At 40.5% G+C, this 20354-nt stretch overlaps 1 protein-coding gene across 1 annotated transcript; it reads right to left on the bottom strand.

Moving 5' to 3' along the window:
- Window positions 1–306: 306 nt before the first annotated feature.
- wdr47a (WD repeat domain 47a) lies at window positions 307–16601 on the bottom strand. Its single transcript, XM_007887307.2, has 15 exons — window positions 16498–16601; window positions 13783–13966; window positions 12284–12367; window positions 11948–12032; window positions 10208–11010; window positions 8171–8300; window positions 6183–6361; window positions 5374–5625; window positions 4844–4937; window positions 4539–4696; window positions 3548–3717; window positions 2870–3040; window positions 2611–2742; window positions 2070–2288; window positions 307–1424 (listed from the first exon to the last, which is right to left on the bottom strand). Exons 2-15 carry the CDS (start codon window positions 13938–13940, stop codon window positions 1279–1281), a joined length of 2781 nt encoding a protein of 926 aa, XP_007885498.1. The 5' UTR covers window positions 13941–13966; window positions 16498–16601; the 3' UTR covers window positions 307–1278.
- Window positions 16602–20354: the final 3753 nt, after the last annotated feature.

Genomic DNA, 20354 nt, shown 5'->3' with positions numbered 1-20354 from the left:
AACAGAGGCACGCGGAGAAAGGAAACTTGCCCAACATTTCGTCCTGGCCGGGAATCGAACCCAGCTCTCACTTGCAAGGCAAGTGCAGGAACCACTGAACTGCAGGACTCAAATACTGATTTACAGCAACAATTTGTATTTATAAACCAATCTTCATCTGGGGTGGCTTCTTTTGAGCACTTTTACAATTTTTTCAGAATAGGTCAATTCTGAAAATCTATTTTGTATTTCACATGTGCTACTATTATGAGACAAATACTGAATGATGTATTCTCCAGTCACAATATGAAACGTTTTCCTTTTACATTTGTATTAAATAAAGGTCTTTATTGAGAAAACACTGCACAATCACACTTCCAAATTCTCAGGTTAACTTTTCACTCATTACAATGGTTAGAAAAACTAAACAGGAGTGCTTAGGTGCTTACATTTTAGTTCTTGTAGCCAAACGCACAAATGCATAAGTTAAATATTAATAATGAACCCAACATTTAGGAGTTTAAATTAAACTAAACTGTACAATATGAAAATATAATAAGCATTACATATACAAACAGAATATATCAAGGAAAGTAACTGTTTTTCACACTTTAGAAAAAAAACTTGAAATAAAAGAAGAGAATTTATTAGGGTTATGGGGGGAGATGGTGTAAATACTGTAATATTATCCATGCGTGCACACAGTGGAAAGCCATGCTACATGAAGTATAAAAGCAAATAAGTTACATTCAAAATATTCTGTCAACCATCTTGTTTCCTCACGTTGGGAGTGCTGCTATAAGCTGGCCAGCTTTTTTTTAATACTTTCTACAGGTAAACTACAACTTCCTGTTTGGGGGAACTGCTGATTTAATTTCAATTCACTGTGACTTGCTGTAAAAGTAACATACACAACTGGAACAGAGCTCTATAATACACAGCCAGCTTTCTACATTAGTCGCTGGCACACTGAACAAGGAATGTCATAAATATTAACCAAACACATTTGCCTTGCTTCATCTTGTACATTACAAACAACTCAAGTCATCGTGTAAATTTGGCAACAGGGCTCTATCAGTGACAGCAGCGTGATCACATTGGAAGACTTAAGCACAGCATAATACAAGCACAAACAACAGTTTCATTTAGCATGAACAGCACCACACACCGACCGGCCTGTGCCATCCCACATAATGTTCCACTCGCCAGCTACAAATAGTTATTAATCCATGATTGCCAATAAATTCAGATCTTGGATTACAATTACAATTGTGCTTTGTCTGCATTGGCAGAGGTGAGTCAACTGCTGTTGTAAGTCCAAAGGGTGACTGTTCTGTCAGCAGATGAAGATAAGAAGGATAGGTCCTCAGTGTGCCATCGACATTGAATTACCTTGTCCTTGTGCTCACCCACTACAGTCGTGGGAAGTGGCTTCATCAGATCCCCTATGAATAAAAGATCAAAGATTATACATGTCTACAATGGAAACCAATGTTTACCTATACCCCCCCCCCCACCCCTTCATCCAGGTTAGCATCATATTCTATGTATTAAAACTCAATACATATACAAGGTAAACCAATTAATGTATTACAGATATGAATAAAAATGACTTCTGGAGCTTTCCAATGACTTTATGTGCGAGGGCCTTCTTCACCCAAACACATATTGTGATTTCACTGAGCAGTGAAAAGTTCCAGAATTTGTCCCTGGACTGTTTGTTTGGAGCAAGCAATTGTCTCAGCCAGGGTGGGGAAGGGGTGTTACAGGTCTCAAAATCGTAGCCAGGGAACCATTATCCATGGCTCCTGATCATTATCAAATGTCCACACTCCCAGCTTGCACATGTGGATGTTGGGCAATAAGACAGGGTCAGGCTCTGGGTTAAGGAGCCAGCTGACACTCAATATCTTGTCTTAAAATGTCAAGAATCACCAGGGTGAGGTAGAATCTGTGAAACCAATCACTTGTAACCGATCTCAAGGGAAAAAATCAAATCTGAAAATTGAAGAAATATAAACAATTTAAAATAGAGAAAATCGACATATAATAAATTGTTCTCGATTTTCAAATTCACCTAAAACATTTACCTCGTAGGTCTGTAATTTTGACACAGGTGTCATAAGACCCGGTGAGAAGGTAGTAAGCTCCTGGGGAGAACCGCACTGAACGGACATCACTGCTGTGGGGTTGGTAGATCTGTACCACTCGCCCTCCTCTAATATCATACAGCATGCAGCTGGAATCCTCCTGGCCTGTGGCTAGGAGACGGCCACTTGGATCTACAGCCACAGAAGCAACAGCACTGCCTGCACAAGTGGTTATAAAAACAAAGTCATACTAGTCATACATAGGTCTGCCAGCCTGCTAAAGATTAAAAATGGGAGCTGCAAATTAGGTTTCTTCATTATTCAATATTTATTTGCTCACTAATGTATTTTTCTGTAAATTGCACTAATAAGTGCTCTGAGACACTTCCCCGCATGAAGGACACTATATATATGCAAAGTATTATGTTGTTGTAGGTCTAACGGCCTCAAAATGGAAAACATAGGGTGTAAAATCCGCTCAGTTGAACAAAATTCAAACTGTATAAAATAGTTGGTTGACAATCAGCAAAGTAACACTTACCCGACCCATGAAACGCTGTTCCAACAACACGAACACAGCTTGGAACTCTCAGATCCCAGAATCGTACAGTTTTGTCTTGTGATCCAGATGCAATCATCCAGCCTCCCCAAGTATAAAGTGCCAGAATGTGACCTAAAACCAGAGAACAAACACTGATGCTCACACCTTAAGTAACAAAAACTATCACCAAATTAAATAAACAGTAACTAGAATTCTTTATTTTCTGTTATGAAAGCACGTTTCGACTTTGATTGCATACCAGTATGTCCACTGAGTGCATGTAAACCTTGTCCTCGTTGACAGTCAGTAGTGTAAATATTGCAGTCTCCTGCTCCAGCACTGATTAAGATAGCTCCTCCACTTTCTGGGCCCTCCATAAATGCAAGATCTCGGATTGTACCATCGTGCATGCTGAACTCTAAATCAGGACCTGTACCAAATAGATGCCAACATATGAGGGAATTCTCTGGTAAAAATATTCTACTGGACATTAATAAAACTTTGGGTTCACAGAATTTACAGAAAAATACATTAGAGATCAAGTAAATATTGAATAATGAATAACAACCCATCATCAAACTGTACAATGTTCTGTCAAAATCAACTTTTTCAAAAAAAAGGTTTTATTTTTAAAAAACTTGTAGAGAAATATATTTCTGAGAGGTTACTTCCACATCAACTAACTTTCCTGTGGCCATCTAAGCAGGCAGCCCTGTCCTATTATCACTCTCCCCCCAAAGAAGAGCTGCAACCATCCCTGACATGGCTCAGATCAGTATCCGAGTTGCACAATAGTTGCACATCAGTTACCCTTCAAAACACTTTGAACAGCAAAATACCCTTTTAGTACAACTTCCCAATTGGGAGAAGATTCAATTGCAATTAATTTGCAAACCCTTTTAAACACTAAAAAGTTGAAATCCACTATACACTATACCTGTAGCATTGCAGGTCTCTGCATTGAAAGGCAACACTTTCACATATTTATCGTTGGATCCAGTAGCTAACAGCTGTCCACAAGGACTCCAGGCCACACAGTAGATAGAACCCTTGTGGTGTTTATTCCTTTTAAACTTCACTGAAGGTTGTGTAGGTGAATTCTGTTCACTAGATGCAAAAAAGTGAAAATCTATAAGCAGGCAATAAACATTAAACATGCAACTTTAACTGCAAGATTCCACAGACAGTAAATAACTATATGCACAGGTTATTAATATTCATGATAAAGATTAAAGTAAAACACCCTTTTAACATTACTGTAAACTTGTTCGGAGGCAGGATACAGGATGTACTCATATTTACGACATTTGTAACAATGAAAAATGTTTGCAACTTAAATGTTTTCCTTTCCCGCGGATTTTATGATGCATATTTATGATCCACAATTGTTTTATTTAACTGGAAAATGCTGACTTGAACACAAATTTAGCTTTCTGTTTCCTGAACCATAAAAGACAAATCTACAAAATTCTTTGATGCAAAAACTTTTTCTTCCTACATTTTCCCAAACCAACTCGATGCCATTTTCTTTACACCATGCCACAATCGAGATAGACCAGGTGACCTGCTTCAAAGCTTCACTCCTCATAAACTGGTCACTCAGAAATAGATATACAAAACAATCCCAGATTGACTTGCCCTATATTACCCTTCATTGAGAATTACTGAGTTTCTGATTAGTACTTTCCTAAAAGGATAACCAGAAGTCAAGAACATTCAACCCAAGCCTACTGCACGACAGACAGTTTTAGTGCAACAACAAAGCATTTTGCTCAAGTGCATTTTTTTCTTTTAAAAAAAAATTAAAATTAATTTCAGAAAATATTGTCTGAAATACACATTTAAAAACTTTCACAAGAGAAAAAAATTATCTTTTATGTGGTTCTTAAGATCCAGAAAATCAAACTTGTAACAAGTAAACTATTTACCTTGGGTCAATAACTTCTGGGTAAGCACAAACCCGCACAGTTTTTGTGTTAGAGCCAACTGCATAAAGAGTGCCACTGGGATGGAATGCTACTGCCCTTATGGCTTGGGTGTCCTCCAGGGTAGTGATGGCAATGAACTGTTTTTTTGATTCATCGTCCTATTACGTGTACAAAGTGAAATGATAAACATCGTAAACACCCTTTTAGCAGCTTTCAAAATAAGTAACATTTTATATTTACCATGACTGGAAACATTTCAGACACCGATTAATTCATAAACAAACAACATTGCAACAAAATGTTACCTCGCCATGCTTTACCCCATTTTCACTGACTGACAAATTTCCAGCCGTAGGAGTTTTTCCATTTGGATCTCTTAATGGAGATGAACAATTGGCACTGCGTAAAAAATACAAAGCTTTTGTTACTTACAAGACAAATTCATAATTACACTTAGAGAACTTTAAGGTAGGACATTGCATCTAAAAAGAACAGCAATAAATTAGCACCTAAGTTATAGGGGAAAATAACTTCAAGGGCAATTAGCAGTGCATGTGTTGGAGGGCTCCATGTGGGCAGATGACTTAGTCTGTTTATAACTTGTGTCAGTGTTATTACTCAGTTATCATCAGTCGAAAGGTTATTGACCCTCTCTCCCTAAATGCTGCCTGATCTGCTGTGTGTTCCCAGCGACTTCTGTTTTTATTACAAATATATTGTTGCCTCAATATCTCTTGTTATTTGTTAACAATAAATGGAATCTTGTTGTTGTTAACATTATGTCATGCATTTGGAAAACAAATTAACCCCTGTGCTAAAATAGATTATTGCTTACTTTTGCACAGAACAGACTGGGGATTCTTCAGTGAAGGGCAACAGGTTTTCTGTACTGAGTTTACATGGAGTACTTGTGCAGTGGCTCGAGTTCTCCAAATCTCCTAAACATTGCTGATTAGACAAACAATTTGTAGACAAAGAGTCATTTTGTGTATTTGGTTTGTTTCCATTACACTGCTGGTTATCAGTCTGCACATCAGTGCTGAGGTTATCCATTCCTAAATTCATTTCTTCTAGTTTCTGCATTGATCTGCAAAAAAGCACAAAATATTGTCAATTTCAATCAATACAAAGAGCAACTCATTAGCATTAGCACAGGCCCGAAGGCCAAATTGTCAGTTTCCACCCTAAACTACTTTTGAAGGCCAATGTCCTTACTGCAGGGCTCCAAGAGGTCACCACCTCCCGTCTCCGGGGCCTTCCACCGCACACAGACACAGAGACACACACAAATATTCAGACAGAGACAGTGGGGTTGAGTAAACAGCCAAGAGCAGGGTGAGAACTGAGGGCCAAGCACACTGTTTTTTTATAGGTTTTTAGTGGATGGGGCATTTGTAATGGATTTAGTGGAAAAATTGTGCCCACACTTTTCTATTGGCCCAGGTCATAAGATAGCAGAAAGATTTTATTCAAAAAGTTTATGAGTGCCTTTTAAGTTATTACTTCTGCTGAATATTTTGTGAGAATGCAAAGTAAATGCATTTGTTTCAAGATCCAAAACCGCAGTGTGATGATCCATCATTTTCATATTTGAGAAGGGGTAGGAAGGGGCTGTTGACATGAGAGAATGAGAATTGAAAATACCTGCTGAGGAATTGTTCAGTGAGGTTCTGCTGCTGAGCTGCTCCATCCTCCTCATTGACCCCTCCTTCCAGTAACATCTGCTGGTATAGTTGCCTCTGCTGCTCTTTTTGCTCCAAGTGTTGCTGGTAGCGTATTCGCTGTCGATAGTATTCCTGTAAATGTTCTGTGGATTCCTTCGGCTAAAGGGGTGAATGAAGCAAATGACAAACAACCAAATGAATCTTTACATTTTTGTTGCCACAAAATAAAGAGAAGGGTTTAGCATAGTATTTTCTACTTTAGCTCAATCAGATAATGATGCTTATATGTACACAATACGCTCAGTTAATTGTCAAATGTTCTAAGAATAAACATAACCAGACCCAACTGAACAAGGAGCTAAAAATGATAACACTACCTCCAAGATCTCCTGCTACAAATTCAAAACAATAATCTGTTGTTGTTTAAATGTACAGCCTCCTGAAATAAAATGCATAGAAAATATTGGGTGCCTGGGAATAACATTTAATATTTATTTGAAGCTGGGTGTCTTGAAGACTGTTTTGAAACAGATTTTTTTTTACCTCCCATAAATTAATACAAGCTACTACTGACTAATATCCCACTTGTGATGATCAATAACTTAATCATTTGTGGATTCAGCAATCCAGAGTGACCTTCGTAGCAGAAAAGGCAGATGTAGAGAAACGAATAGATATAAATTTAATGTAACTTATCCGAACAGGCACTATTGTTGGTTGAAAGTAAACAAAGTTCATTTCCAGGAAGCTTTGCCACTTTCTAGCATTTACCAAGCATAGCTGATGAGAATTTTAGCTGCACTTGATCACAGGACAGAAAGCCTTTTGTATAATGTACTATTGTAAGCCACAAAAACAGTCTTGCATGAGAGAACATGCAATTTGGCAACATTTCCAGACTACAGCATAAGGACATTTGGATGTTTTGTCTTGTGAAATACAGAGAAAATCTTAACAGAGAACAATCCTGAAAATTTAGACTTTAACCTGAATTCAGAGAACTTCCATCTATAAAGTGCACTGAAAGACTAGATGTATTTAACACATATAATTCTAAAGTGTTGTAATAACAAACCGTAATTAATAATTCTGCACTTCAAAATACTCTTCGATTCCTTGTGCCCAAAATGCACTTAGTCCAACAAAATCTGTTTTGAGAGAATGTGCTAAATTGTCCTAAGAAGTTTTTAAAAACAGAAAATCTATTCAAAAACAAATCAATACTCTCTTAGGCAACTCATGCAACAATCTATCTGCACATGATGTTGCTACAAAACAATGGATAGCCATCAACGATAAACAATGGTACAAAAAGAGTAAGGTAAGGTTCACAAAAAATACAACTAAAAATTAAGAAGCAATATATATCCAAGCCAATTATTTCTGTACATAACAGTAGCAAAGCAATACATCCAATAACCCAATATAGTCCTTTAAATCTCACCAACTGAAATCAGTGTACAAGAGTCATTGTACGTTCAATAAGTGAGAATTTTCAAAAATTCACAAAAATGCATAAGCCTTTCATACCTAATCAAAAAGCTTACAAAATGTCATCATACATGTAGAACTCTCTCCTCTTTCCCTCCATCTCTGCTCTCTACCCTCCAAATTAATAATTTTAGGATATGCCTGAAAGCATATCTTGTCCTACCTGCAAAATGCAAGATACTAGTTCTCGCATTTAATAACATGCCTTTCACATCAGGATTGAAATCTCAAAGTGCTTCACAAGATTTATTATAAAATCACTGTATTTTGCAGGCAAGCTATTGTAACCAAGGAAGCTGGCTTAAAGCATTCACTTTTTCAGAGCTAAATTAAACTGCTACTCCAAATAGGAGATACATTTATCGATTTAACATTTGAAAACATTATTCCTTTGGTTCCAGAAGCTTAGTGCCCATCACAGAACCTAATCCGGTTAGCAACATTAAAAACAACACATTCAACCAATCCAACAACTACCTCATTCTTTTCCACTTTGGGAGTGATTGTATTTGTAGATGCTTGTAAGGAATCTAGTTCGGGTGGTTCACTATGAATAAGAGCTTCACCACCATCACAATGTTGCTCTCTGGGCAGAGGGGACTCGGTCCTATGAAGACATTGGGGGTGGGGGGGGGAAAAGAACATCAGGATAAGCAAGCCAATTCATGGAGCAAAAGGCTATTATTTACACCAAGAAAAAGTAGTAAGGGGAGAAAATTCCCCTTACATTAGTCTACAGTGGCATCCCAAACTTCTAGCGCTCTTCCATAGCAGTCAAGGATCAAAAGTAAACGAATGAGAGTCCAGTCAACAACACTAAGCATCACTTATATATTTAACCTGGGACTCTTGTGAGGAGAAAGAACTGCTCATCCAGCTATAATGCATCCGTATGGTATTTAAAAATTCTTGATAATCAGAATTACTGTTATTTTATTGTTTGATGGTGTTAGCACAAGGTAAAACCTTACAGGATGCTATTTTCAAAAATAAATTATACACAAGTCAGTCTTTGTACATGTAATAAAATCACTACTGATCTAGAAGCAATTTCTATACTCACACCTGAATGTTTCACTGAATTTATAAACATCAACCAGATAGGGAATAGTTAAGTTTCCTTCCTCAAGTTTACATATGCTGATGAAATGACAAGTGAACGTGTGCGAGCTGGGGTGGGGGTGGGCAGCGGTAGAGAATAAGAAGGATGAAACTATATAAAGTAGGGAAACTGAAGTCACACAGTTCAAAGCATATCAATCTCCTAAAAAGGTCTGGGAATTTTATTTTTCTTGTGAGATTCTTTTCAATTTGAAAGATACAAAGAGTAAAGGTTGGCTGGAATAACTTGTGCAGCTAGGACTCGATGTACTAACACCAAATGAGCAATGATATTCAGCACTGGATTTACTGGATGCACCATAATGAAATGCCTAACCGGATATATTGCCAATGTTCCCACAGCAATATTACAGCAAATTGCTGTCTCTTCTAGTCAGGTCACACAAGGCCTTTCATTAGAATTCCTCCAGTATCCCCTCCTCTAGTCATAATAATTGACCCATGAAATAGCTTGCTCGAAACCACTTTAATGTCGCAAAACAGTAGCTATAGTTATAATAGACAATTAGCTATCTCAGGAATGTGGAATATGGTCAAAAAACATTTAAGGTTCATTTCTATGGTTTAAGAGTATCTGAATTCCACTGCAGCCTTGGAATATTTTGTACACACACACACATACACAAACAGAACCACAAAAAAGTAAAGAGTTTGACCAATTTTGGCTGTTTTCTGGAAAAGACTCCTTTCATTGCAGCGATACTCAAGCCCTCCAGTCTAGCTCCCCCCATCTCTCTGACCTCCTAACAATAAAACAACACAATTACAGTTGTATAGCGCCTTTCACGTCGGGAGAACGTCCCAGGGGGCACAAACTCCATATCAACCTGTCTGCTCCCTCCACTTGGAAGATATTGGCCTGTTTCAGGTCGCCTGAGCTTCCTGCCCCACTATTGGTGGTTGGCCATTCAGCATCTCTACCCCCACGCTCTGGAACTCTATCCCGCAATCCCTCCGACTCACCCACTCTCTTGCCTCCTTCAAGTACCATCTAAAGACCTTCCTCTTTGACAGTGCCTTCAGTCACTTTCCCACCCCCACTGCCCTCCCCCCTCCTGACCCCAACTCGGGTCCAAAAACCCAACTATCCAGCCCCTAGGGACGTCTTTCCGACATGAATGGAACTATACAAGTGTAATTTGTTGTTGTCAAACCACCAGCTTAGAAGGTCCATAGAGCCCTCTCTTGGTTAACTTATCACAGTCTTCACAATGGAAAACAGAACATAGGCTAAATAACAAAATCCTCTATTCTGAATTGTATTGAAGATCTACAGAATAAAAATGAAAAAGCTTATTAAATATTATTATTAAAAATGTACTTAAGAGTATGTTTTCTTGTATAACTTCAACCTAAAACTTTTAAGCAATGAATGGAAAGTTACCAACTAACCTTTCTGGTGATTCCTCATATATGCTGTGACAGTCTGGGTTTTCCATTAAAAGACTTCGGGTAAGATTTTGCGTTCCGGGGTAATGAAAATTAGCAAAAGAATGAGACATTGGAGAACTTCGGTTTACTAAATCAGCATTACGCTTCTCCTGACTAGTGAGTCCATATGACAGTCCATCCAATGCTGGGTTCAAGGAACGTGACATGTATGCATCAGCAGACTGTGGGCGCCTCAATGGGGATGATGGGTAAGGAGAGAGTTTATTAATTAGTGGTGTTAATAGATCAGAGTATGTTGCTCTTGTGGGTTTCACAAGTTTGTCCGTGTGAATGTTCAAAACCTTTTGTTCAAAAGCACAAGAGAAAGTACTGGGCGATAGGTTTTGAAGCCAGGAGAGAAGACTTAGGTCAAGATCATCACAGCCATTTCCACACAACAAATCAATTCCAAGCAAAACTTCACTCTCACTGATCTCTTCACCAGTGGCTCTACTCTGGCAGAATTCCACACAAGACTCGTACAGCAAGCCCTTAATGATCAGTTGAAATAATCGGTTATTGCTTGCTTTGAAACCAGCTTCACTCAGCTTTCTATCAGCAGGAATGAACTCTGCCACCATGACACAGGCCTCCTCAAAGCATTGGACTCGAGCAGTGCTGGGGTTCCACTCCTTAAATTCTGCATGGTTGGTCAGACGAGGAAGGGTAAGAAGTAAGCATAGCTTGCTATAGTCTTCCTTGGTGGGACAGTATTCCTCTAGTGCATGGAGACACTTCACAGCCTCTTGCATTGTGTATTCCAACTGCAACAAAACATGAAGATGCATCTCTTTTTTTTATTAAATGTATTTAGCCTTCAGTTTCATTCGAAAATATAAATATATACATATATACACATGCACATATACTCAGACACACACACATATATATATAAATATATATAATGCTACAAGTATACACTTGTCTCAGTTTCAAATATTTGCTTGCTGGCTTCCACTATAATTGTTTTGGCAATTTAATACTGTATGAATGAGGGAAACTTCTTAAACGTGGGAACGGATGAAAAGAATAATGGTAGTTTAGAGCAGATTTATTAATTTGTTGATTGGATGAGGAGAGAGGTAAAAGGTATGAGAGAGGTTCAAACATACACACTTACACACTTTATTTAAACTCATTCCATCCTTTTAACAAGCCTCAGCATGGAAATGTTCCTTATAACCTCCCTTAATTTTTCCAGCAAGAATCCTTAGCTTATGACCACTAGCTATAACAAATACTGGTAATAATCATTCATCCTCTCAAAATGTTTCTGAAATGTTTTTAAAATCAATCTCCTTATTTTGTATCAATGCCCATAAATATAAAATATAACTTTGCATAAAGTGGACCCGAGATATAAGACAGAGAATAAAACACCCTGCATATTTTGTAGCAGTCGATTTATAGAGCAACATTAACCAAAAGTTTAAAGCAGACTATCTAACCCAACTTCCTCAGAGAAGGTACAATCCACTCAATCTGGAGAGATAGGTGAGGAAGCCATCAAAATCATGTCATCTTGAAGATAATCTGACATATTAAATTCAGGCAAAACTAGAAAAAGAAAAATACTTCGATGCAATTAATCTTCAGGACATTTTGTATGCCTATTTATGGAAACTATATGATGCATCAAGCATTGCAGATTACTTTGTTGAATGTTACATGTAAATGCAAATTATTAATTCCTGTACTTACATGTTGAGGCTCGTCATCTGCAGACACTGCATTGTTCACACACAAAGCTTCTAAGAACTTCTGCTTTAGTATAATATACCGGAATCTATAAAAGCATATTTAAAAAGTTAAATGATCGTGTTTTATAAGATTAAGGAGCACTATTGCAGCAGATTTCCACAAGTCAAAGCAATTGTATATCAGATCTCAATCAAAGCTTAGAATAGAGAACATAAATATCGATACAATGCTTAAACTGTACTGTATAGTGTTTCACTGCTGTAAACACCTTGAAAGTGGTTTCAAGGCATCTGAAGTTTAAAGAGAAAGGAGGGACCAATAGCAGAGAAAGCATACCTTTTCCCATCAAATTTGTCCATACACTCAAGTGGCTGGATGAATTGAAGTACCTCATCCCAATGGCCATCAAGTACTAACTGTCTGCAAAATAATTGATTTTTATGGAACATATTGAAAAATGTAAATGAACATAAGACAACATTGCTTTGGTTAAGAAAGTATAGCCCCTATATTAGTTTGCCTACAAAATACAGTTACTACACTTTATAGTATACTAGCTATAAGCGTTACAGCTATGCTTGCAACTAGTTTAATTTAATTGGCCTTCTCTCTTTCGGCTGGCATTTTTATTTGTCTTTCAAGGGCCCGATCTTCGCTTCTTAGGCATCTTTTTCCCTGAAGATTAAGAAAATGTGCTATTGAACTCGTTAGCGACCCTTGTTTACATATTTGCATACTCATCCTTTTGGGAGGACTCCTGGTTGGGAGGACTCCTGATTAGATCCATACGTGTGTATGATGAGCTTGTTTAGGGCACAATAGGAGCCTGAAAAAAATGCCCATGACACTTCCACATGCAAGGTATAAATCCAATGTCTCTACGTCAATCGGTTATTGCATTATTGGTGGGCAGACACACAGACAGAACATTTCGTGGAGTCCTGTAGCTCAGTGGTTAGAGCACTCGCTTTGCAAGCGAGAGACCTGAGTTCAATTCCAGGCAGAGGGCGAAACCTTGGGCAAGTTTCCTTACTCCACACGCCTAATAATAATCCCTCCAAAAAACAAAAAACAATAATAAATTGGTCATTTTCAATCCACGACTGTTTGTGGGACATTGCTGTGCGCAATTGGCTGCCACGTTCGCCCACAAATATACAGTCAATTCACTTTACAGTATATTCTGTGAAGCGCTTTGGGACGTCCTCCCGACGTGAAAAGCGCTATATCAAATGCAAGGATTATTATTATTATTTCGTCTTATTAGTATACATTCTCCCAAAGTAAAAGGCATCCTCTCAACATGAAAGGTACTATATCAATTGCAAGGATTATTATCTTCTTCAGAACTAGTTTCACTTGTCTATTATTCCTCTCTGTCCCACTCAATCTCTTCCCTAAATCACAAGGAAAGCTTTCTACCAAAACTCCTCCACAAGCTAGTAGAACATATCAATCAATCCTATTCTCCACAAAGTAAAGGACACGATTCCATTAACTTTAACATCAGCTACATCTTCACCCCAGAAACAAAATGTTTTCATGCTATTCTTGGGTTGTCATTTTATTTTCTGTTAAATAAATACTAAATAAAAAAATCTATTCATGTAAATAAAAATATTGGCTTCTGGCAGACTTGAAACAGTCAATGTGATTACTTAAGGAAATCACAAAATGTTTCTATTTGTTATGACACCTTATAACATTTTGAAACATCTCAAAGCGCTTCACAGGATTTTATTCTTAGATGTAGTAATGTTATTTGTAGGCAAATCCCTATGAACCCCAACTATGTATTATTTCACCTAACAGTCAATAAAATATGAGACTATTACCTTAGGAAAAGCATGTCATCTGAATAGAGCCCATTTATAACTCCACTTTCCTTTTCAAGAGAAAGCATGCTAATATGAAGTTTTCTTGAATTCAGAAAATCTAAGATCAGCTTGATAATTTCAGCCTCCTTAACGTTTATCGTCTCCTCGGCTGTCATGATTACAGCTTTTCAAGTGAACAGACCTAAAAATAAAAAGCACGTAATTTAACAAGTACCACATTAAGCTCATCAAAGATTAGACCGGGAGACAACCAAATAGAGCTACCGCTCTATGCCACTGTGACAGGAAGCAACAGTTTCACGTCGGTAATTATCTAAATGCGGAGTTCTAAATATTGCCATGAGCACTGAAAACACAGGCTGGATACCACCCACAAAAGGGGGGAAAAGTTCAATTGTACATTCTACACCATTTCCCATGGAAACTATGATCTACAACATTTAAGGCAGCATCATGAAAGTGCTTTGAATTTCATGTTTACAACTTAGAACATTTTCAGAAAAGAACCTCCATACGTGATGCATGTTCGATTTCTTACAATATGTCTTACAAAATACATCATATATCCTATAATATAGACCAGTAAATAACTGATTTAGATTTGATGAAAATGTAATATTTTACTCCAGCGAATTAACTAAAATAACGCTAAGAACGTAGGGAAATTTGAACAGGATTGGACTAATCAGACCACAGAGACAATTTTTAATCAAAACTTCACGACAGCTTTTCATAGTTTTCCCATAATTACTCGCTTTACACCAAACACAAGCAGTCGTGACAATATGGCCCACCCTGGTTTATTATCACTGATAATTGATCACAACTCCTAGTGGGATACAAAAAGGATGCATCAGCAACCCTGTTGGCATATTCTGAAAATGTTATAATAGGTGTGGCTGAGTCAGCAGTATAACCAATTTTAACAACCACAAGGTGCGCCATGTGAACAGACATCACACCATTTTCTCCACTCGTTTCAGCAAATTGATGTTCTTTCTTTTAATTAAAAAAATCATCTTTCAAAAACGAATCAAGACTAATCACTTCACGAAGCCACCGCTTACTCACTCTGCGTTGAACCCCAACGCCACAAGACTGAATACCACATTCAGAACACACGAACTAACCCCATTCTCCCTTTCTGACAGACAAACGCGCATTTAAAGATCTTCCAGGATCTCTTTGCGTAAAATCTACATTGCAACAATTCCTGAGCCGAACAGAAAAATACAAACGTGTCCCTGATGCCTTGTGCTACGGTGGTGGGGGGGGGGGGGGGGGCTGTTCATTTAATGGTAGGAGCAGCACATCAACAGCAACACAGCCGAACACTGGACACAAACCCGAGGTCATAACATAACACAACACACTAAACGTTACCCGTCGTTGCCCGGTCTGGGGGGGGGGGGGGGGGGGGGGGGGGGGCGATCCCAGGCCTTGTCGAGATAAACTGAAAACCCCGATTAAGATTAAAGGACAAAAACAGATCTACAATCGCCTGTAGACAAGATAACGGATCAGAAACTAAGAGCCGCCGCCGCCTCCTCCTTCGCCTCTGGACAAACACTCGACTATTTCACTCACCACCGGCTGCGGGGGGAGGAGAAACGCCCTGTGGCCTCGCCCCGCTCTGCCCTGACCCGGGGGGGCTACAGACAGACAGCAAATAACATGGGGGGGGGGGATTTTGCTCAGAGCCCCCACCCCTCCGGGCAGGCGGGGGGGTGAGGGGCAACCGGAAAGCACCACCCGACGGGAGCCGGATCGATCGGATGGGATCGGCTCTCGTCGGGTCGGCAACAAAGACGAGGGCGGCGGCAGCGGTGCCCGGCGACAGGCAAAACAGGGCGGAACATGAGGCAGTAAACAAGACATCCCCCCTCTCTCCCTCCATCCCCACCCCCTCTCCCTCCATCCCCTCCCTCTCTCTCCCTCCATCCCCTCCCTCCTCCTCCTCCATCCCCTCCCTCTCTCCCCCCTCCCCACCCCCTCTCCTCCTCCATCCCCACCCCCCCTCTCTCCCTCCCCACCCCTCTCCTCCTCCATCCCCTCCCTCTCTCTCCCTCCATCCCCTCCCCCTCCCTCTCTCTCTTCTCCCCCTCCCCCCCACCCCCCAACTCAGACACTGACCAGGGAACGGGCTTTTAATAAACACAGGAATTGTTTCGATGTCGATTTTACGCAAAATCATTCGCAAGATCATTCTGGAACTTGAAATGTTTGCTGGAATCAATACAATAAATACACCCACCCACCCACCCACCCACCCACCCCGGCACCCACCCACCCGGCCCGGCACCCCCCGGCACCCACCCAGCCTGGCAGGAGAGGAGGGGGACACGTCTGGGGGTGAGGGGTGGGGGGGGGGGGGCGGTGCGGGTTGAGGAGAAAAAAAATCACTGCAAGTAAAACACCTGCTGCCACCGGGGTTAGAACTGATGACGGGCGTCAATGACCGGACCGCGATACGAGGCCTATAACGGGGGGGGGGGGAGGGATAGGGGGGGGGGGGGAGGGATGAGGGTGGGGGGTGAGGTGAGGTGGGGGGGGATGGAGAGGGAGATTACGGCCGCGGCCATGTCGCATTTCTGTGGCAGGAGAGGATCCTCCCTCCGCCCGCCCGGAGGGAGGGAGGGAGGGTGGAGGCCGAACCCACCGCCGTCGGTCCAACCTGTTCCCGAGAGCAGTTGAGGAGAGGAGGAACCTTACCGGGCGCTGCGACGCTCAAACTCAGGCCCGGTCCCGGTCCCTCGCGCCCCGGTTGTCCTGGAGCCGGCTCTCAGGACCCCCCCTCCGTCTGTCTGTCTCTCCCTCCCCCCCGAACCGCAGCTGCCCGCGCAGTTGCCTGACGCCAACTGAGTCCACAGCCCCGCCCCACCCCGCCCAGCCCCGCCCACTGGAGCTGCTGTCAGTATCTAACCATCTCCCTGCCTGCAACTCTGTGTACATGTTATATACACATATATATACACACGCACACACACACATATATATATATATATATACACACAGGTATATCTGTGTTTACATGCATAAATATAATGTGAAATATGTGTTTATACATACACACACATATATATATATATATATATATATACACACAGTAAATATAATCATTGCCCACCCATCCCCTGGAGATGTTGTCAGTGTGCCTTACAATAACCCTCTCCCTCCCTTTGATCTAAAAAAGGCACTCCTGAAATACATGTATATGCATTACACACGTGTGTGTGTGTGTGTGTGTATATATATATATATATATCACAGCCTCACTGTAATGCCTCTTTCTTGTTCATACTGCAAATCACTCCAGGTTTACTGCTTCATTGTGTGCACACACACACACACACACACACACTTGGTGCCAGAGGAGCAGCAAAGCAGCAAAATCAGCTCTGGTGTGGTTACTGATTGTACTCCATGTCTGAAACTATTTTACCTCTAACCAGGAAACAAAAGGCAACAGAGCAAAGCTGCTTGTCTCAGCAGACTCTTGCCAGACCACAGTGCCTGGCTGTTGGTTGGTTGGTTGGTTGGTCTTTTATACAAAAAAAATCAAAATGCTGTTGCGTACATTTTTTGATTTGCAAAATAATAATAATCCTTGCATTTGATATAGCGCCTTATCACGGCAGGAGCTAGTTTTTTTTTAAAAAAAGTGGTGGAAATGCACGACAGGTGAAGTACGATTATGAAAGAGCAAAATAGAGAGAGGCATTTCCTGACACTTTCAAAAGCACATCATCTAAACAGTCTTTCAGATGTTGGAGGATCTGCCTTTAAAGGGTCTTCAGTTTGCTATATATAATATAATACAAAGCTGCTTTGCATCATGTTTCATTACTTCTATATTTTATGAGGTATTCAGAGTACTCAGTGGTATATAAAAATAAATGCCTGCTCATATATTACACTGGTGCATTGTTGGATGCAGATGCTTGTTTGTGCTTATTCTTCCCTTCCTAATTCACTGAGTTGATTGAGCATTCCCAACAGCATGCCTGGGTTACTTGACTCCTCACATCACAGTCATTCACAATCACTGAATCTGCAGCATCCTCTAAAATCAAAAATGTTATTATAATTTTCTTAAAAAATATACTTTATGCAAATATTTATCATTATTTGTTGTACAAATATGTTATGTAAGTATGACCGCCATCTGCCACATGTTGTTTCCATCAAATATTCTCTTCTGTATGACTGTAGAGAGAGAAACAGCAAAGCAGTGCCAATAACAGTCAAAACTAGCACAAATGCAAGGGCATTTCTAAATACACCACAAATTATGATTATGTGAAATCAAGGATCATGTTCTAAAACCTCTCTCAGTATTTCTGGTGGCCAGAACTCTGCCAAGTGAAAAGAGGTCAGCCCAGGTCGAGCAGACAGATGCCGAATTAACAGTGAGCACAGAAAACCTATGGAAGTAGTCATCTGATCAGAAAGAGATGGAATAATTGATGCAAAAGTCTCCAAATTCTGTTCATTGCAACGTCTGAGAGATTTAAACTGTGTGAATATATAAATACTTCCCACAATTAGATGCAGTTTTATTCTCATCTATAAATAAGCACATATTTCGAGTTAATTTATGAGGGTTTTTTTTAAAAAAAGGGGAAAACCGAAAGAAATGCACAGAAATAAATCAGGTATGACATTTCATCGCTTTGTGATTTTAATTTTAAGTAAATAACTATTATTTCACTGGATAATTACCATTTACAATCATTACAAGCAGCTCAACAGTCCTTTTAGTTAAATTGTTTTGTTGATATATATATATGTATATTTTAAAAAGAAAACTGTCCAAAATTTACCACGGCTATATGGTGATTCGATATGGTGTTACTTTTATTTCTTAAGGAGGTCATTGGTTATGGAAATTGTCATAGTTTAACTAGTACTGTTTCATTAAATGTACGCATAGGGTACATGGAACCAGGGACCTTTAATCATAACCTGGGCCAATGGAAATTTTTCCGCGGAATCCGCTATCAACAGCGCCTCCGCTCTCAACCCGTTAAACAATGAGGTTCCCGGCCCCGAGTGTCCCAGCTGTTTATCTGACGTCACTGTGGGTGGGGCGGCGAGCAGTAGGTGCAGCGCGACAAACCTCCGAGAGACCAGGCCTCCAATACTTCCACTCACACACAGGGGCGTTGGCGTGGACCTGGGTGAATCAACCCCCCCCCACCCACCCACCCAACGATCAGCAAGGCGGACTGTGTAGAAGCAACCGCTGCCTGCCACTCTCTGCCGACACTACTGAAAGGCAGCGCGGCTCAGGATGCCACTCGGAATGCCCCGCTGTGGTGGTTGTCTGTGTCTCTCTCTATGTCTGTGTGTCTGTCTCTCTATGTGTGTGTGTCTGTCTCTCTATGTGTGTGTGTCTGTCTCTCTATGTCTGTGTGTGTGTCTGTCTCTCTATGTCTGTGTGTGTGTATCTGTCTCTCTATGTCTGTCTCTCTATGTCTGTGTGTGTGTGTGTCTGTCTATGTATATGTGGGTGTCTCTCTTTATGTCTCCATCACCCCTATCCTCACCTGGCTCCACTGGCTCCCCATCACTCAGAGGATACAGTTCAAGATCCAGGTCCTCACCTTCAAAGCCCTCACAGCTTCACTCCTCTCCTCCCTACCTCTGTGACGTCCTACCAACCTGTCCACTTCCTCCACTCAGCGGGCTCCGGCTTGCTTCACGTGCCCCATCTTGCCCACCCGCCCGCCAATGGTGTCCTCTGTCCCCACCCTCTGGAAGTCCATTCCACAGTCCCTCCGCCTCATCCCCTCCCTCGCTTCCTTCAAAACCCATCTCAAGACCCTCCTCTTCGATCATGCCTCGTTCACCCTCCTACCCCTACCCTCCCTGCCCTCCACCTCCCCACCTTATCACGTCTTGTAGACATCCCAACCACCAGCTCGGGTGTGGATCCCTGACTGTCCAGTGCTTTGGGACGTCCTCTTGACGTGAAAAGCGCTACACAAATGTAATTTGTTATTGTTTGTGAGAGTCTCTACGTACGTGTGTGTGTGTGTGTCACTTCAATACATCTGAATGTGGAAGTGTGCCTCTCTCTCGTGTGTGTGTGTGTATATGTTCCTTTGTGTTTATGAGTGTGCCTCTGTCTCCCTCTCTCTGTGTGTCTTCTGCAGGTCTGTGCTGGTGCCCACCCACCCACCAAAATGGGCCACCCAGTTTTTGTTAAAGAAGAAATGTAATGAAAATGTTTTGCAACAATCTAATGTATGTTATTTCATGTTTACTTTTTAATCAATAAAGTGAAAAATGTAGGTTGGCATTAAAATGTACCTCAATAGCACTGATCAACTCGCTGTAATTTTTTGCAAAATGTGACTGCCATTTCCTGCAAAATACGGTAAATTTCACTAATTTTTAAATAACAATAATCATTGCATTTGATATTGCACCTTATCATGTCTTCTAGACGTCTCAAAGCGCTTCACAGAATATAATATAAAGTGAATTAGCTATGTTTTGTAGGCAAAATATTTAGGCAATTTTCTGTTTTCCTATACAATCCATCATAACTTGAGGGATTGTTT

Source organism: Callorhinchus milii, unplaced genomic scaffold (assembly GCF_018977255.1).
Source record: "Callorhinchus milii isolate IMCB2004 unplaced genomic scaffold, IMCB_Cmil_1.0 Scaffold5, whole genome shotgun sequence".
Classification (NCBI taxonomy): domain Eukaryota; kingdom Metazoa; phylum Chordata; class Chondrichthyes; order Chimaeriformes; family Callorhinchidae; genus Callorhinchus; species Callorhinchus milii.
This window is presented reverse-complemented; position numbering and strand designations above follow the sequence as displayed.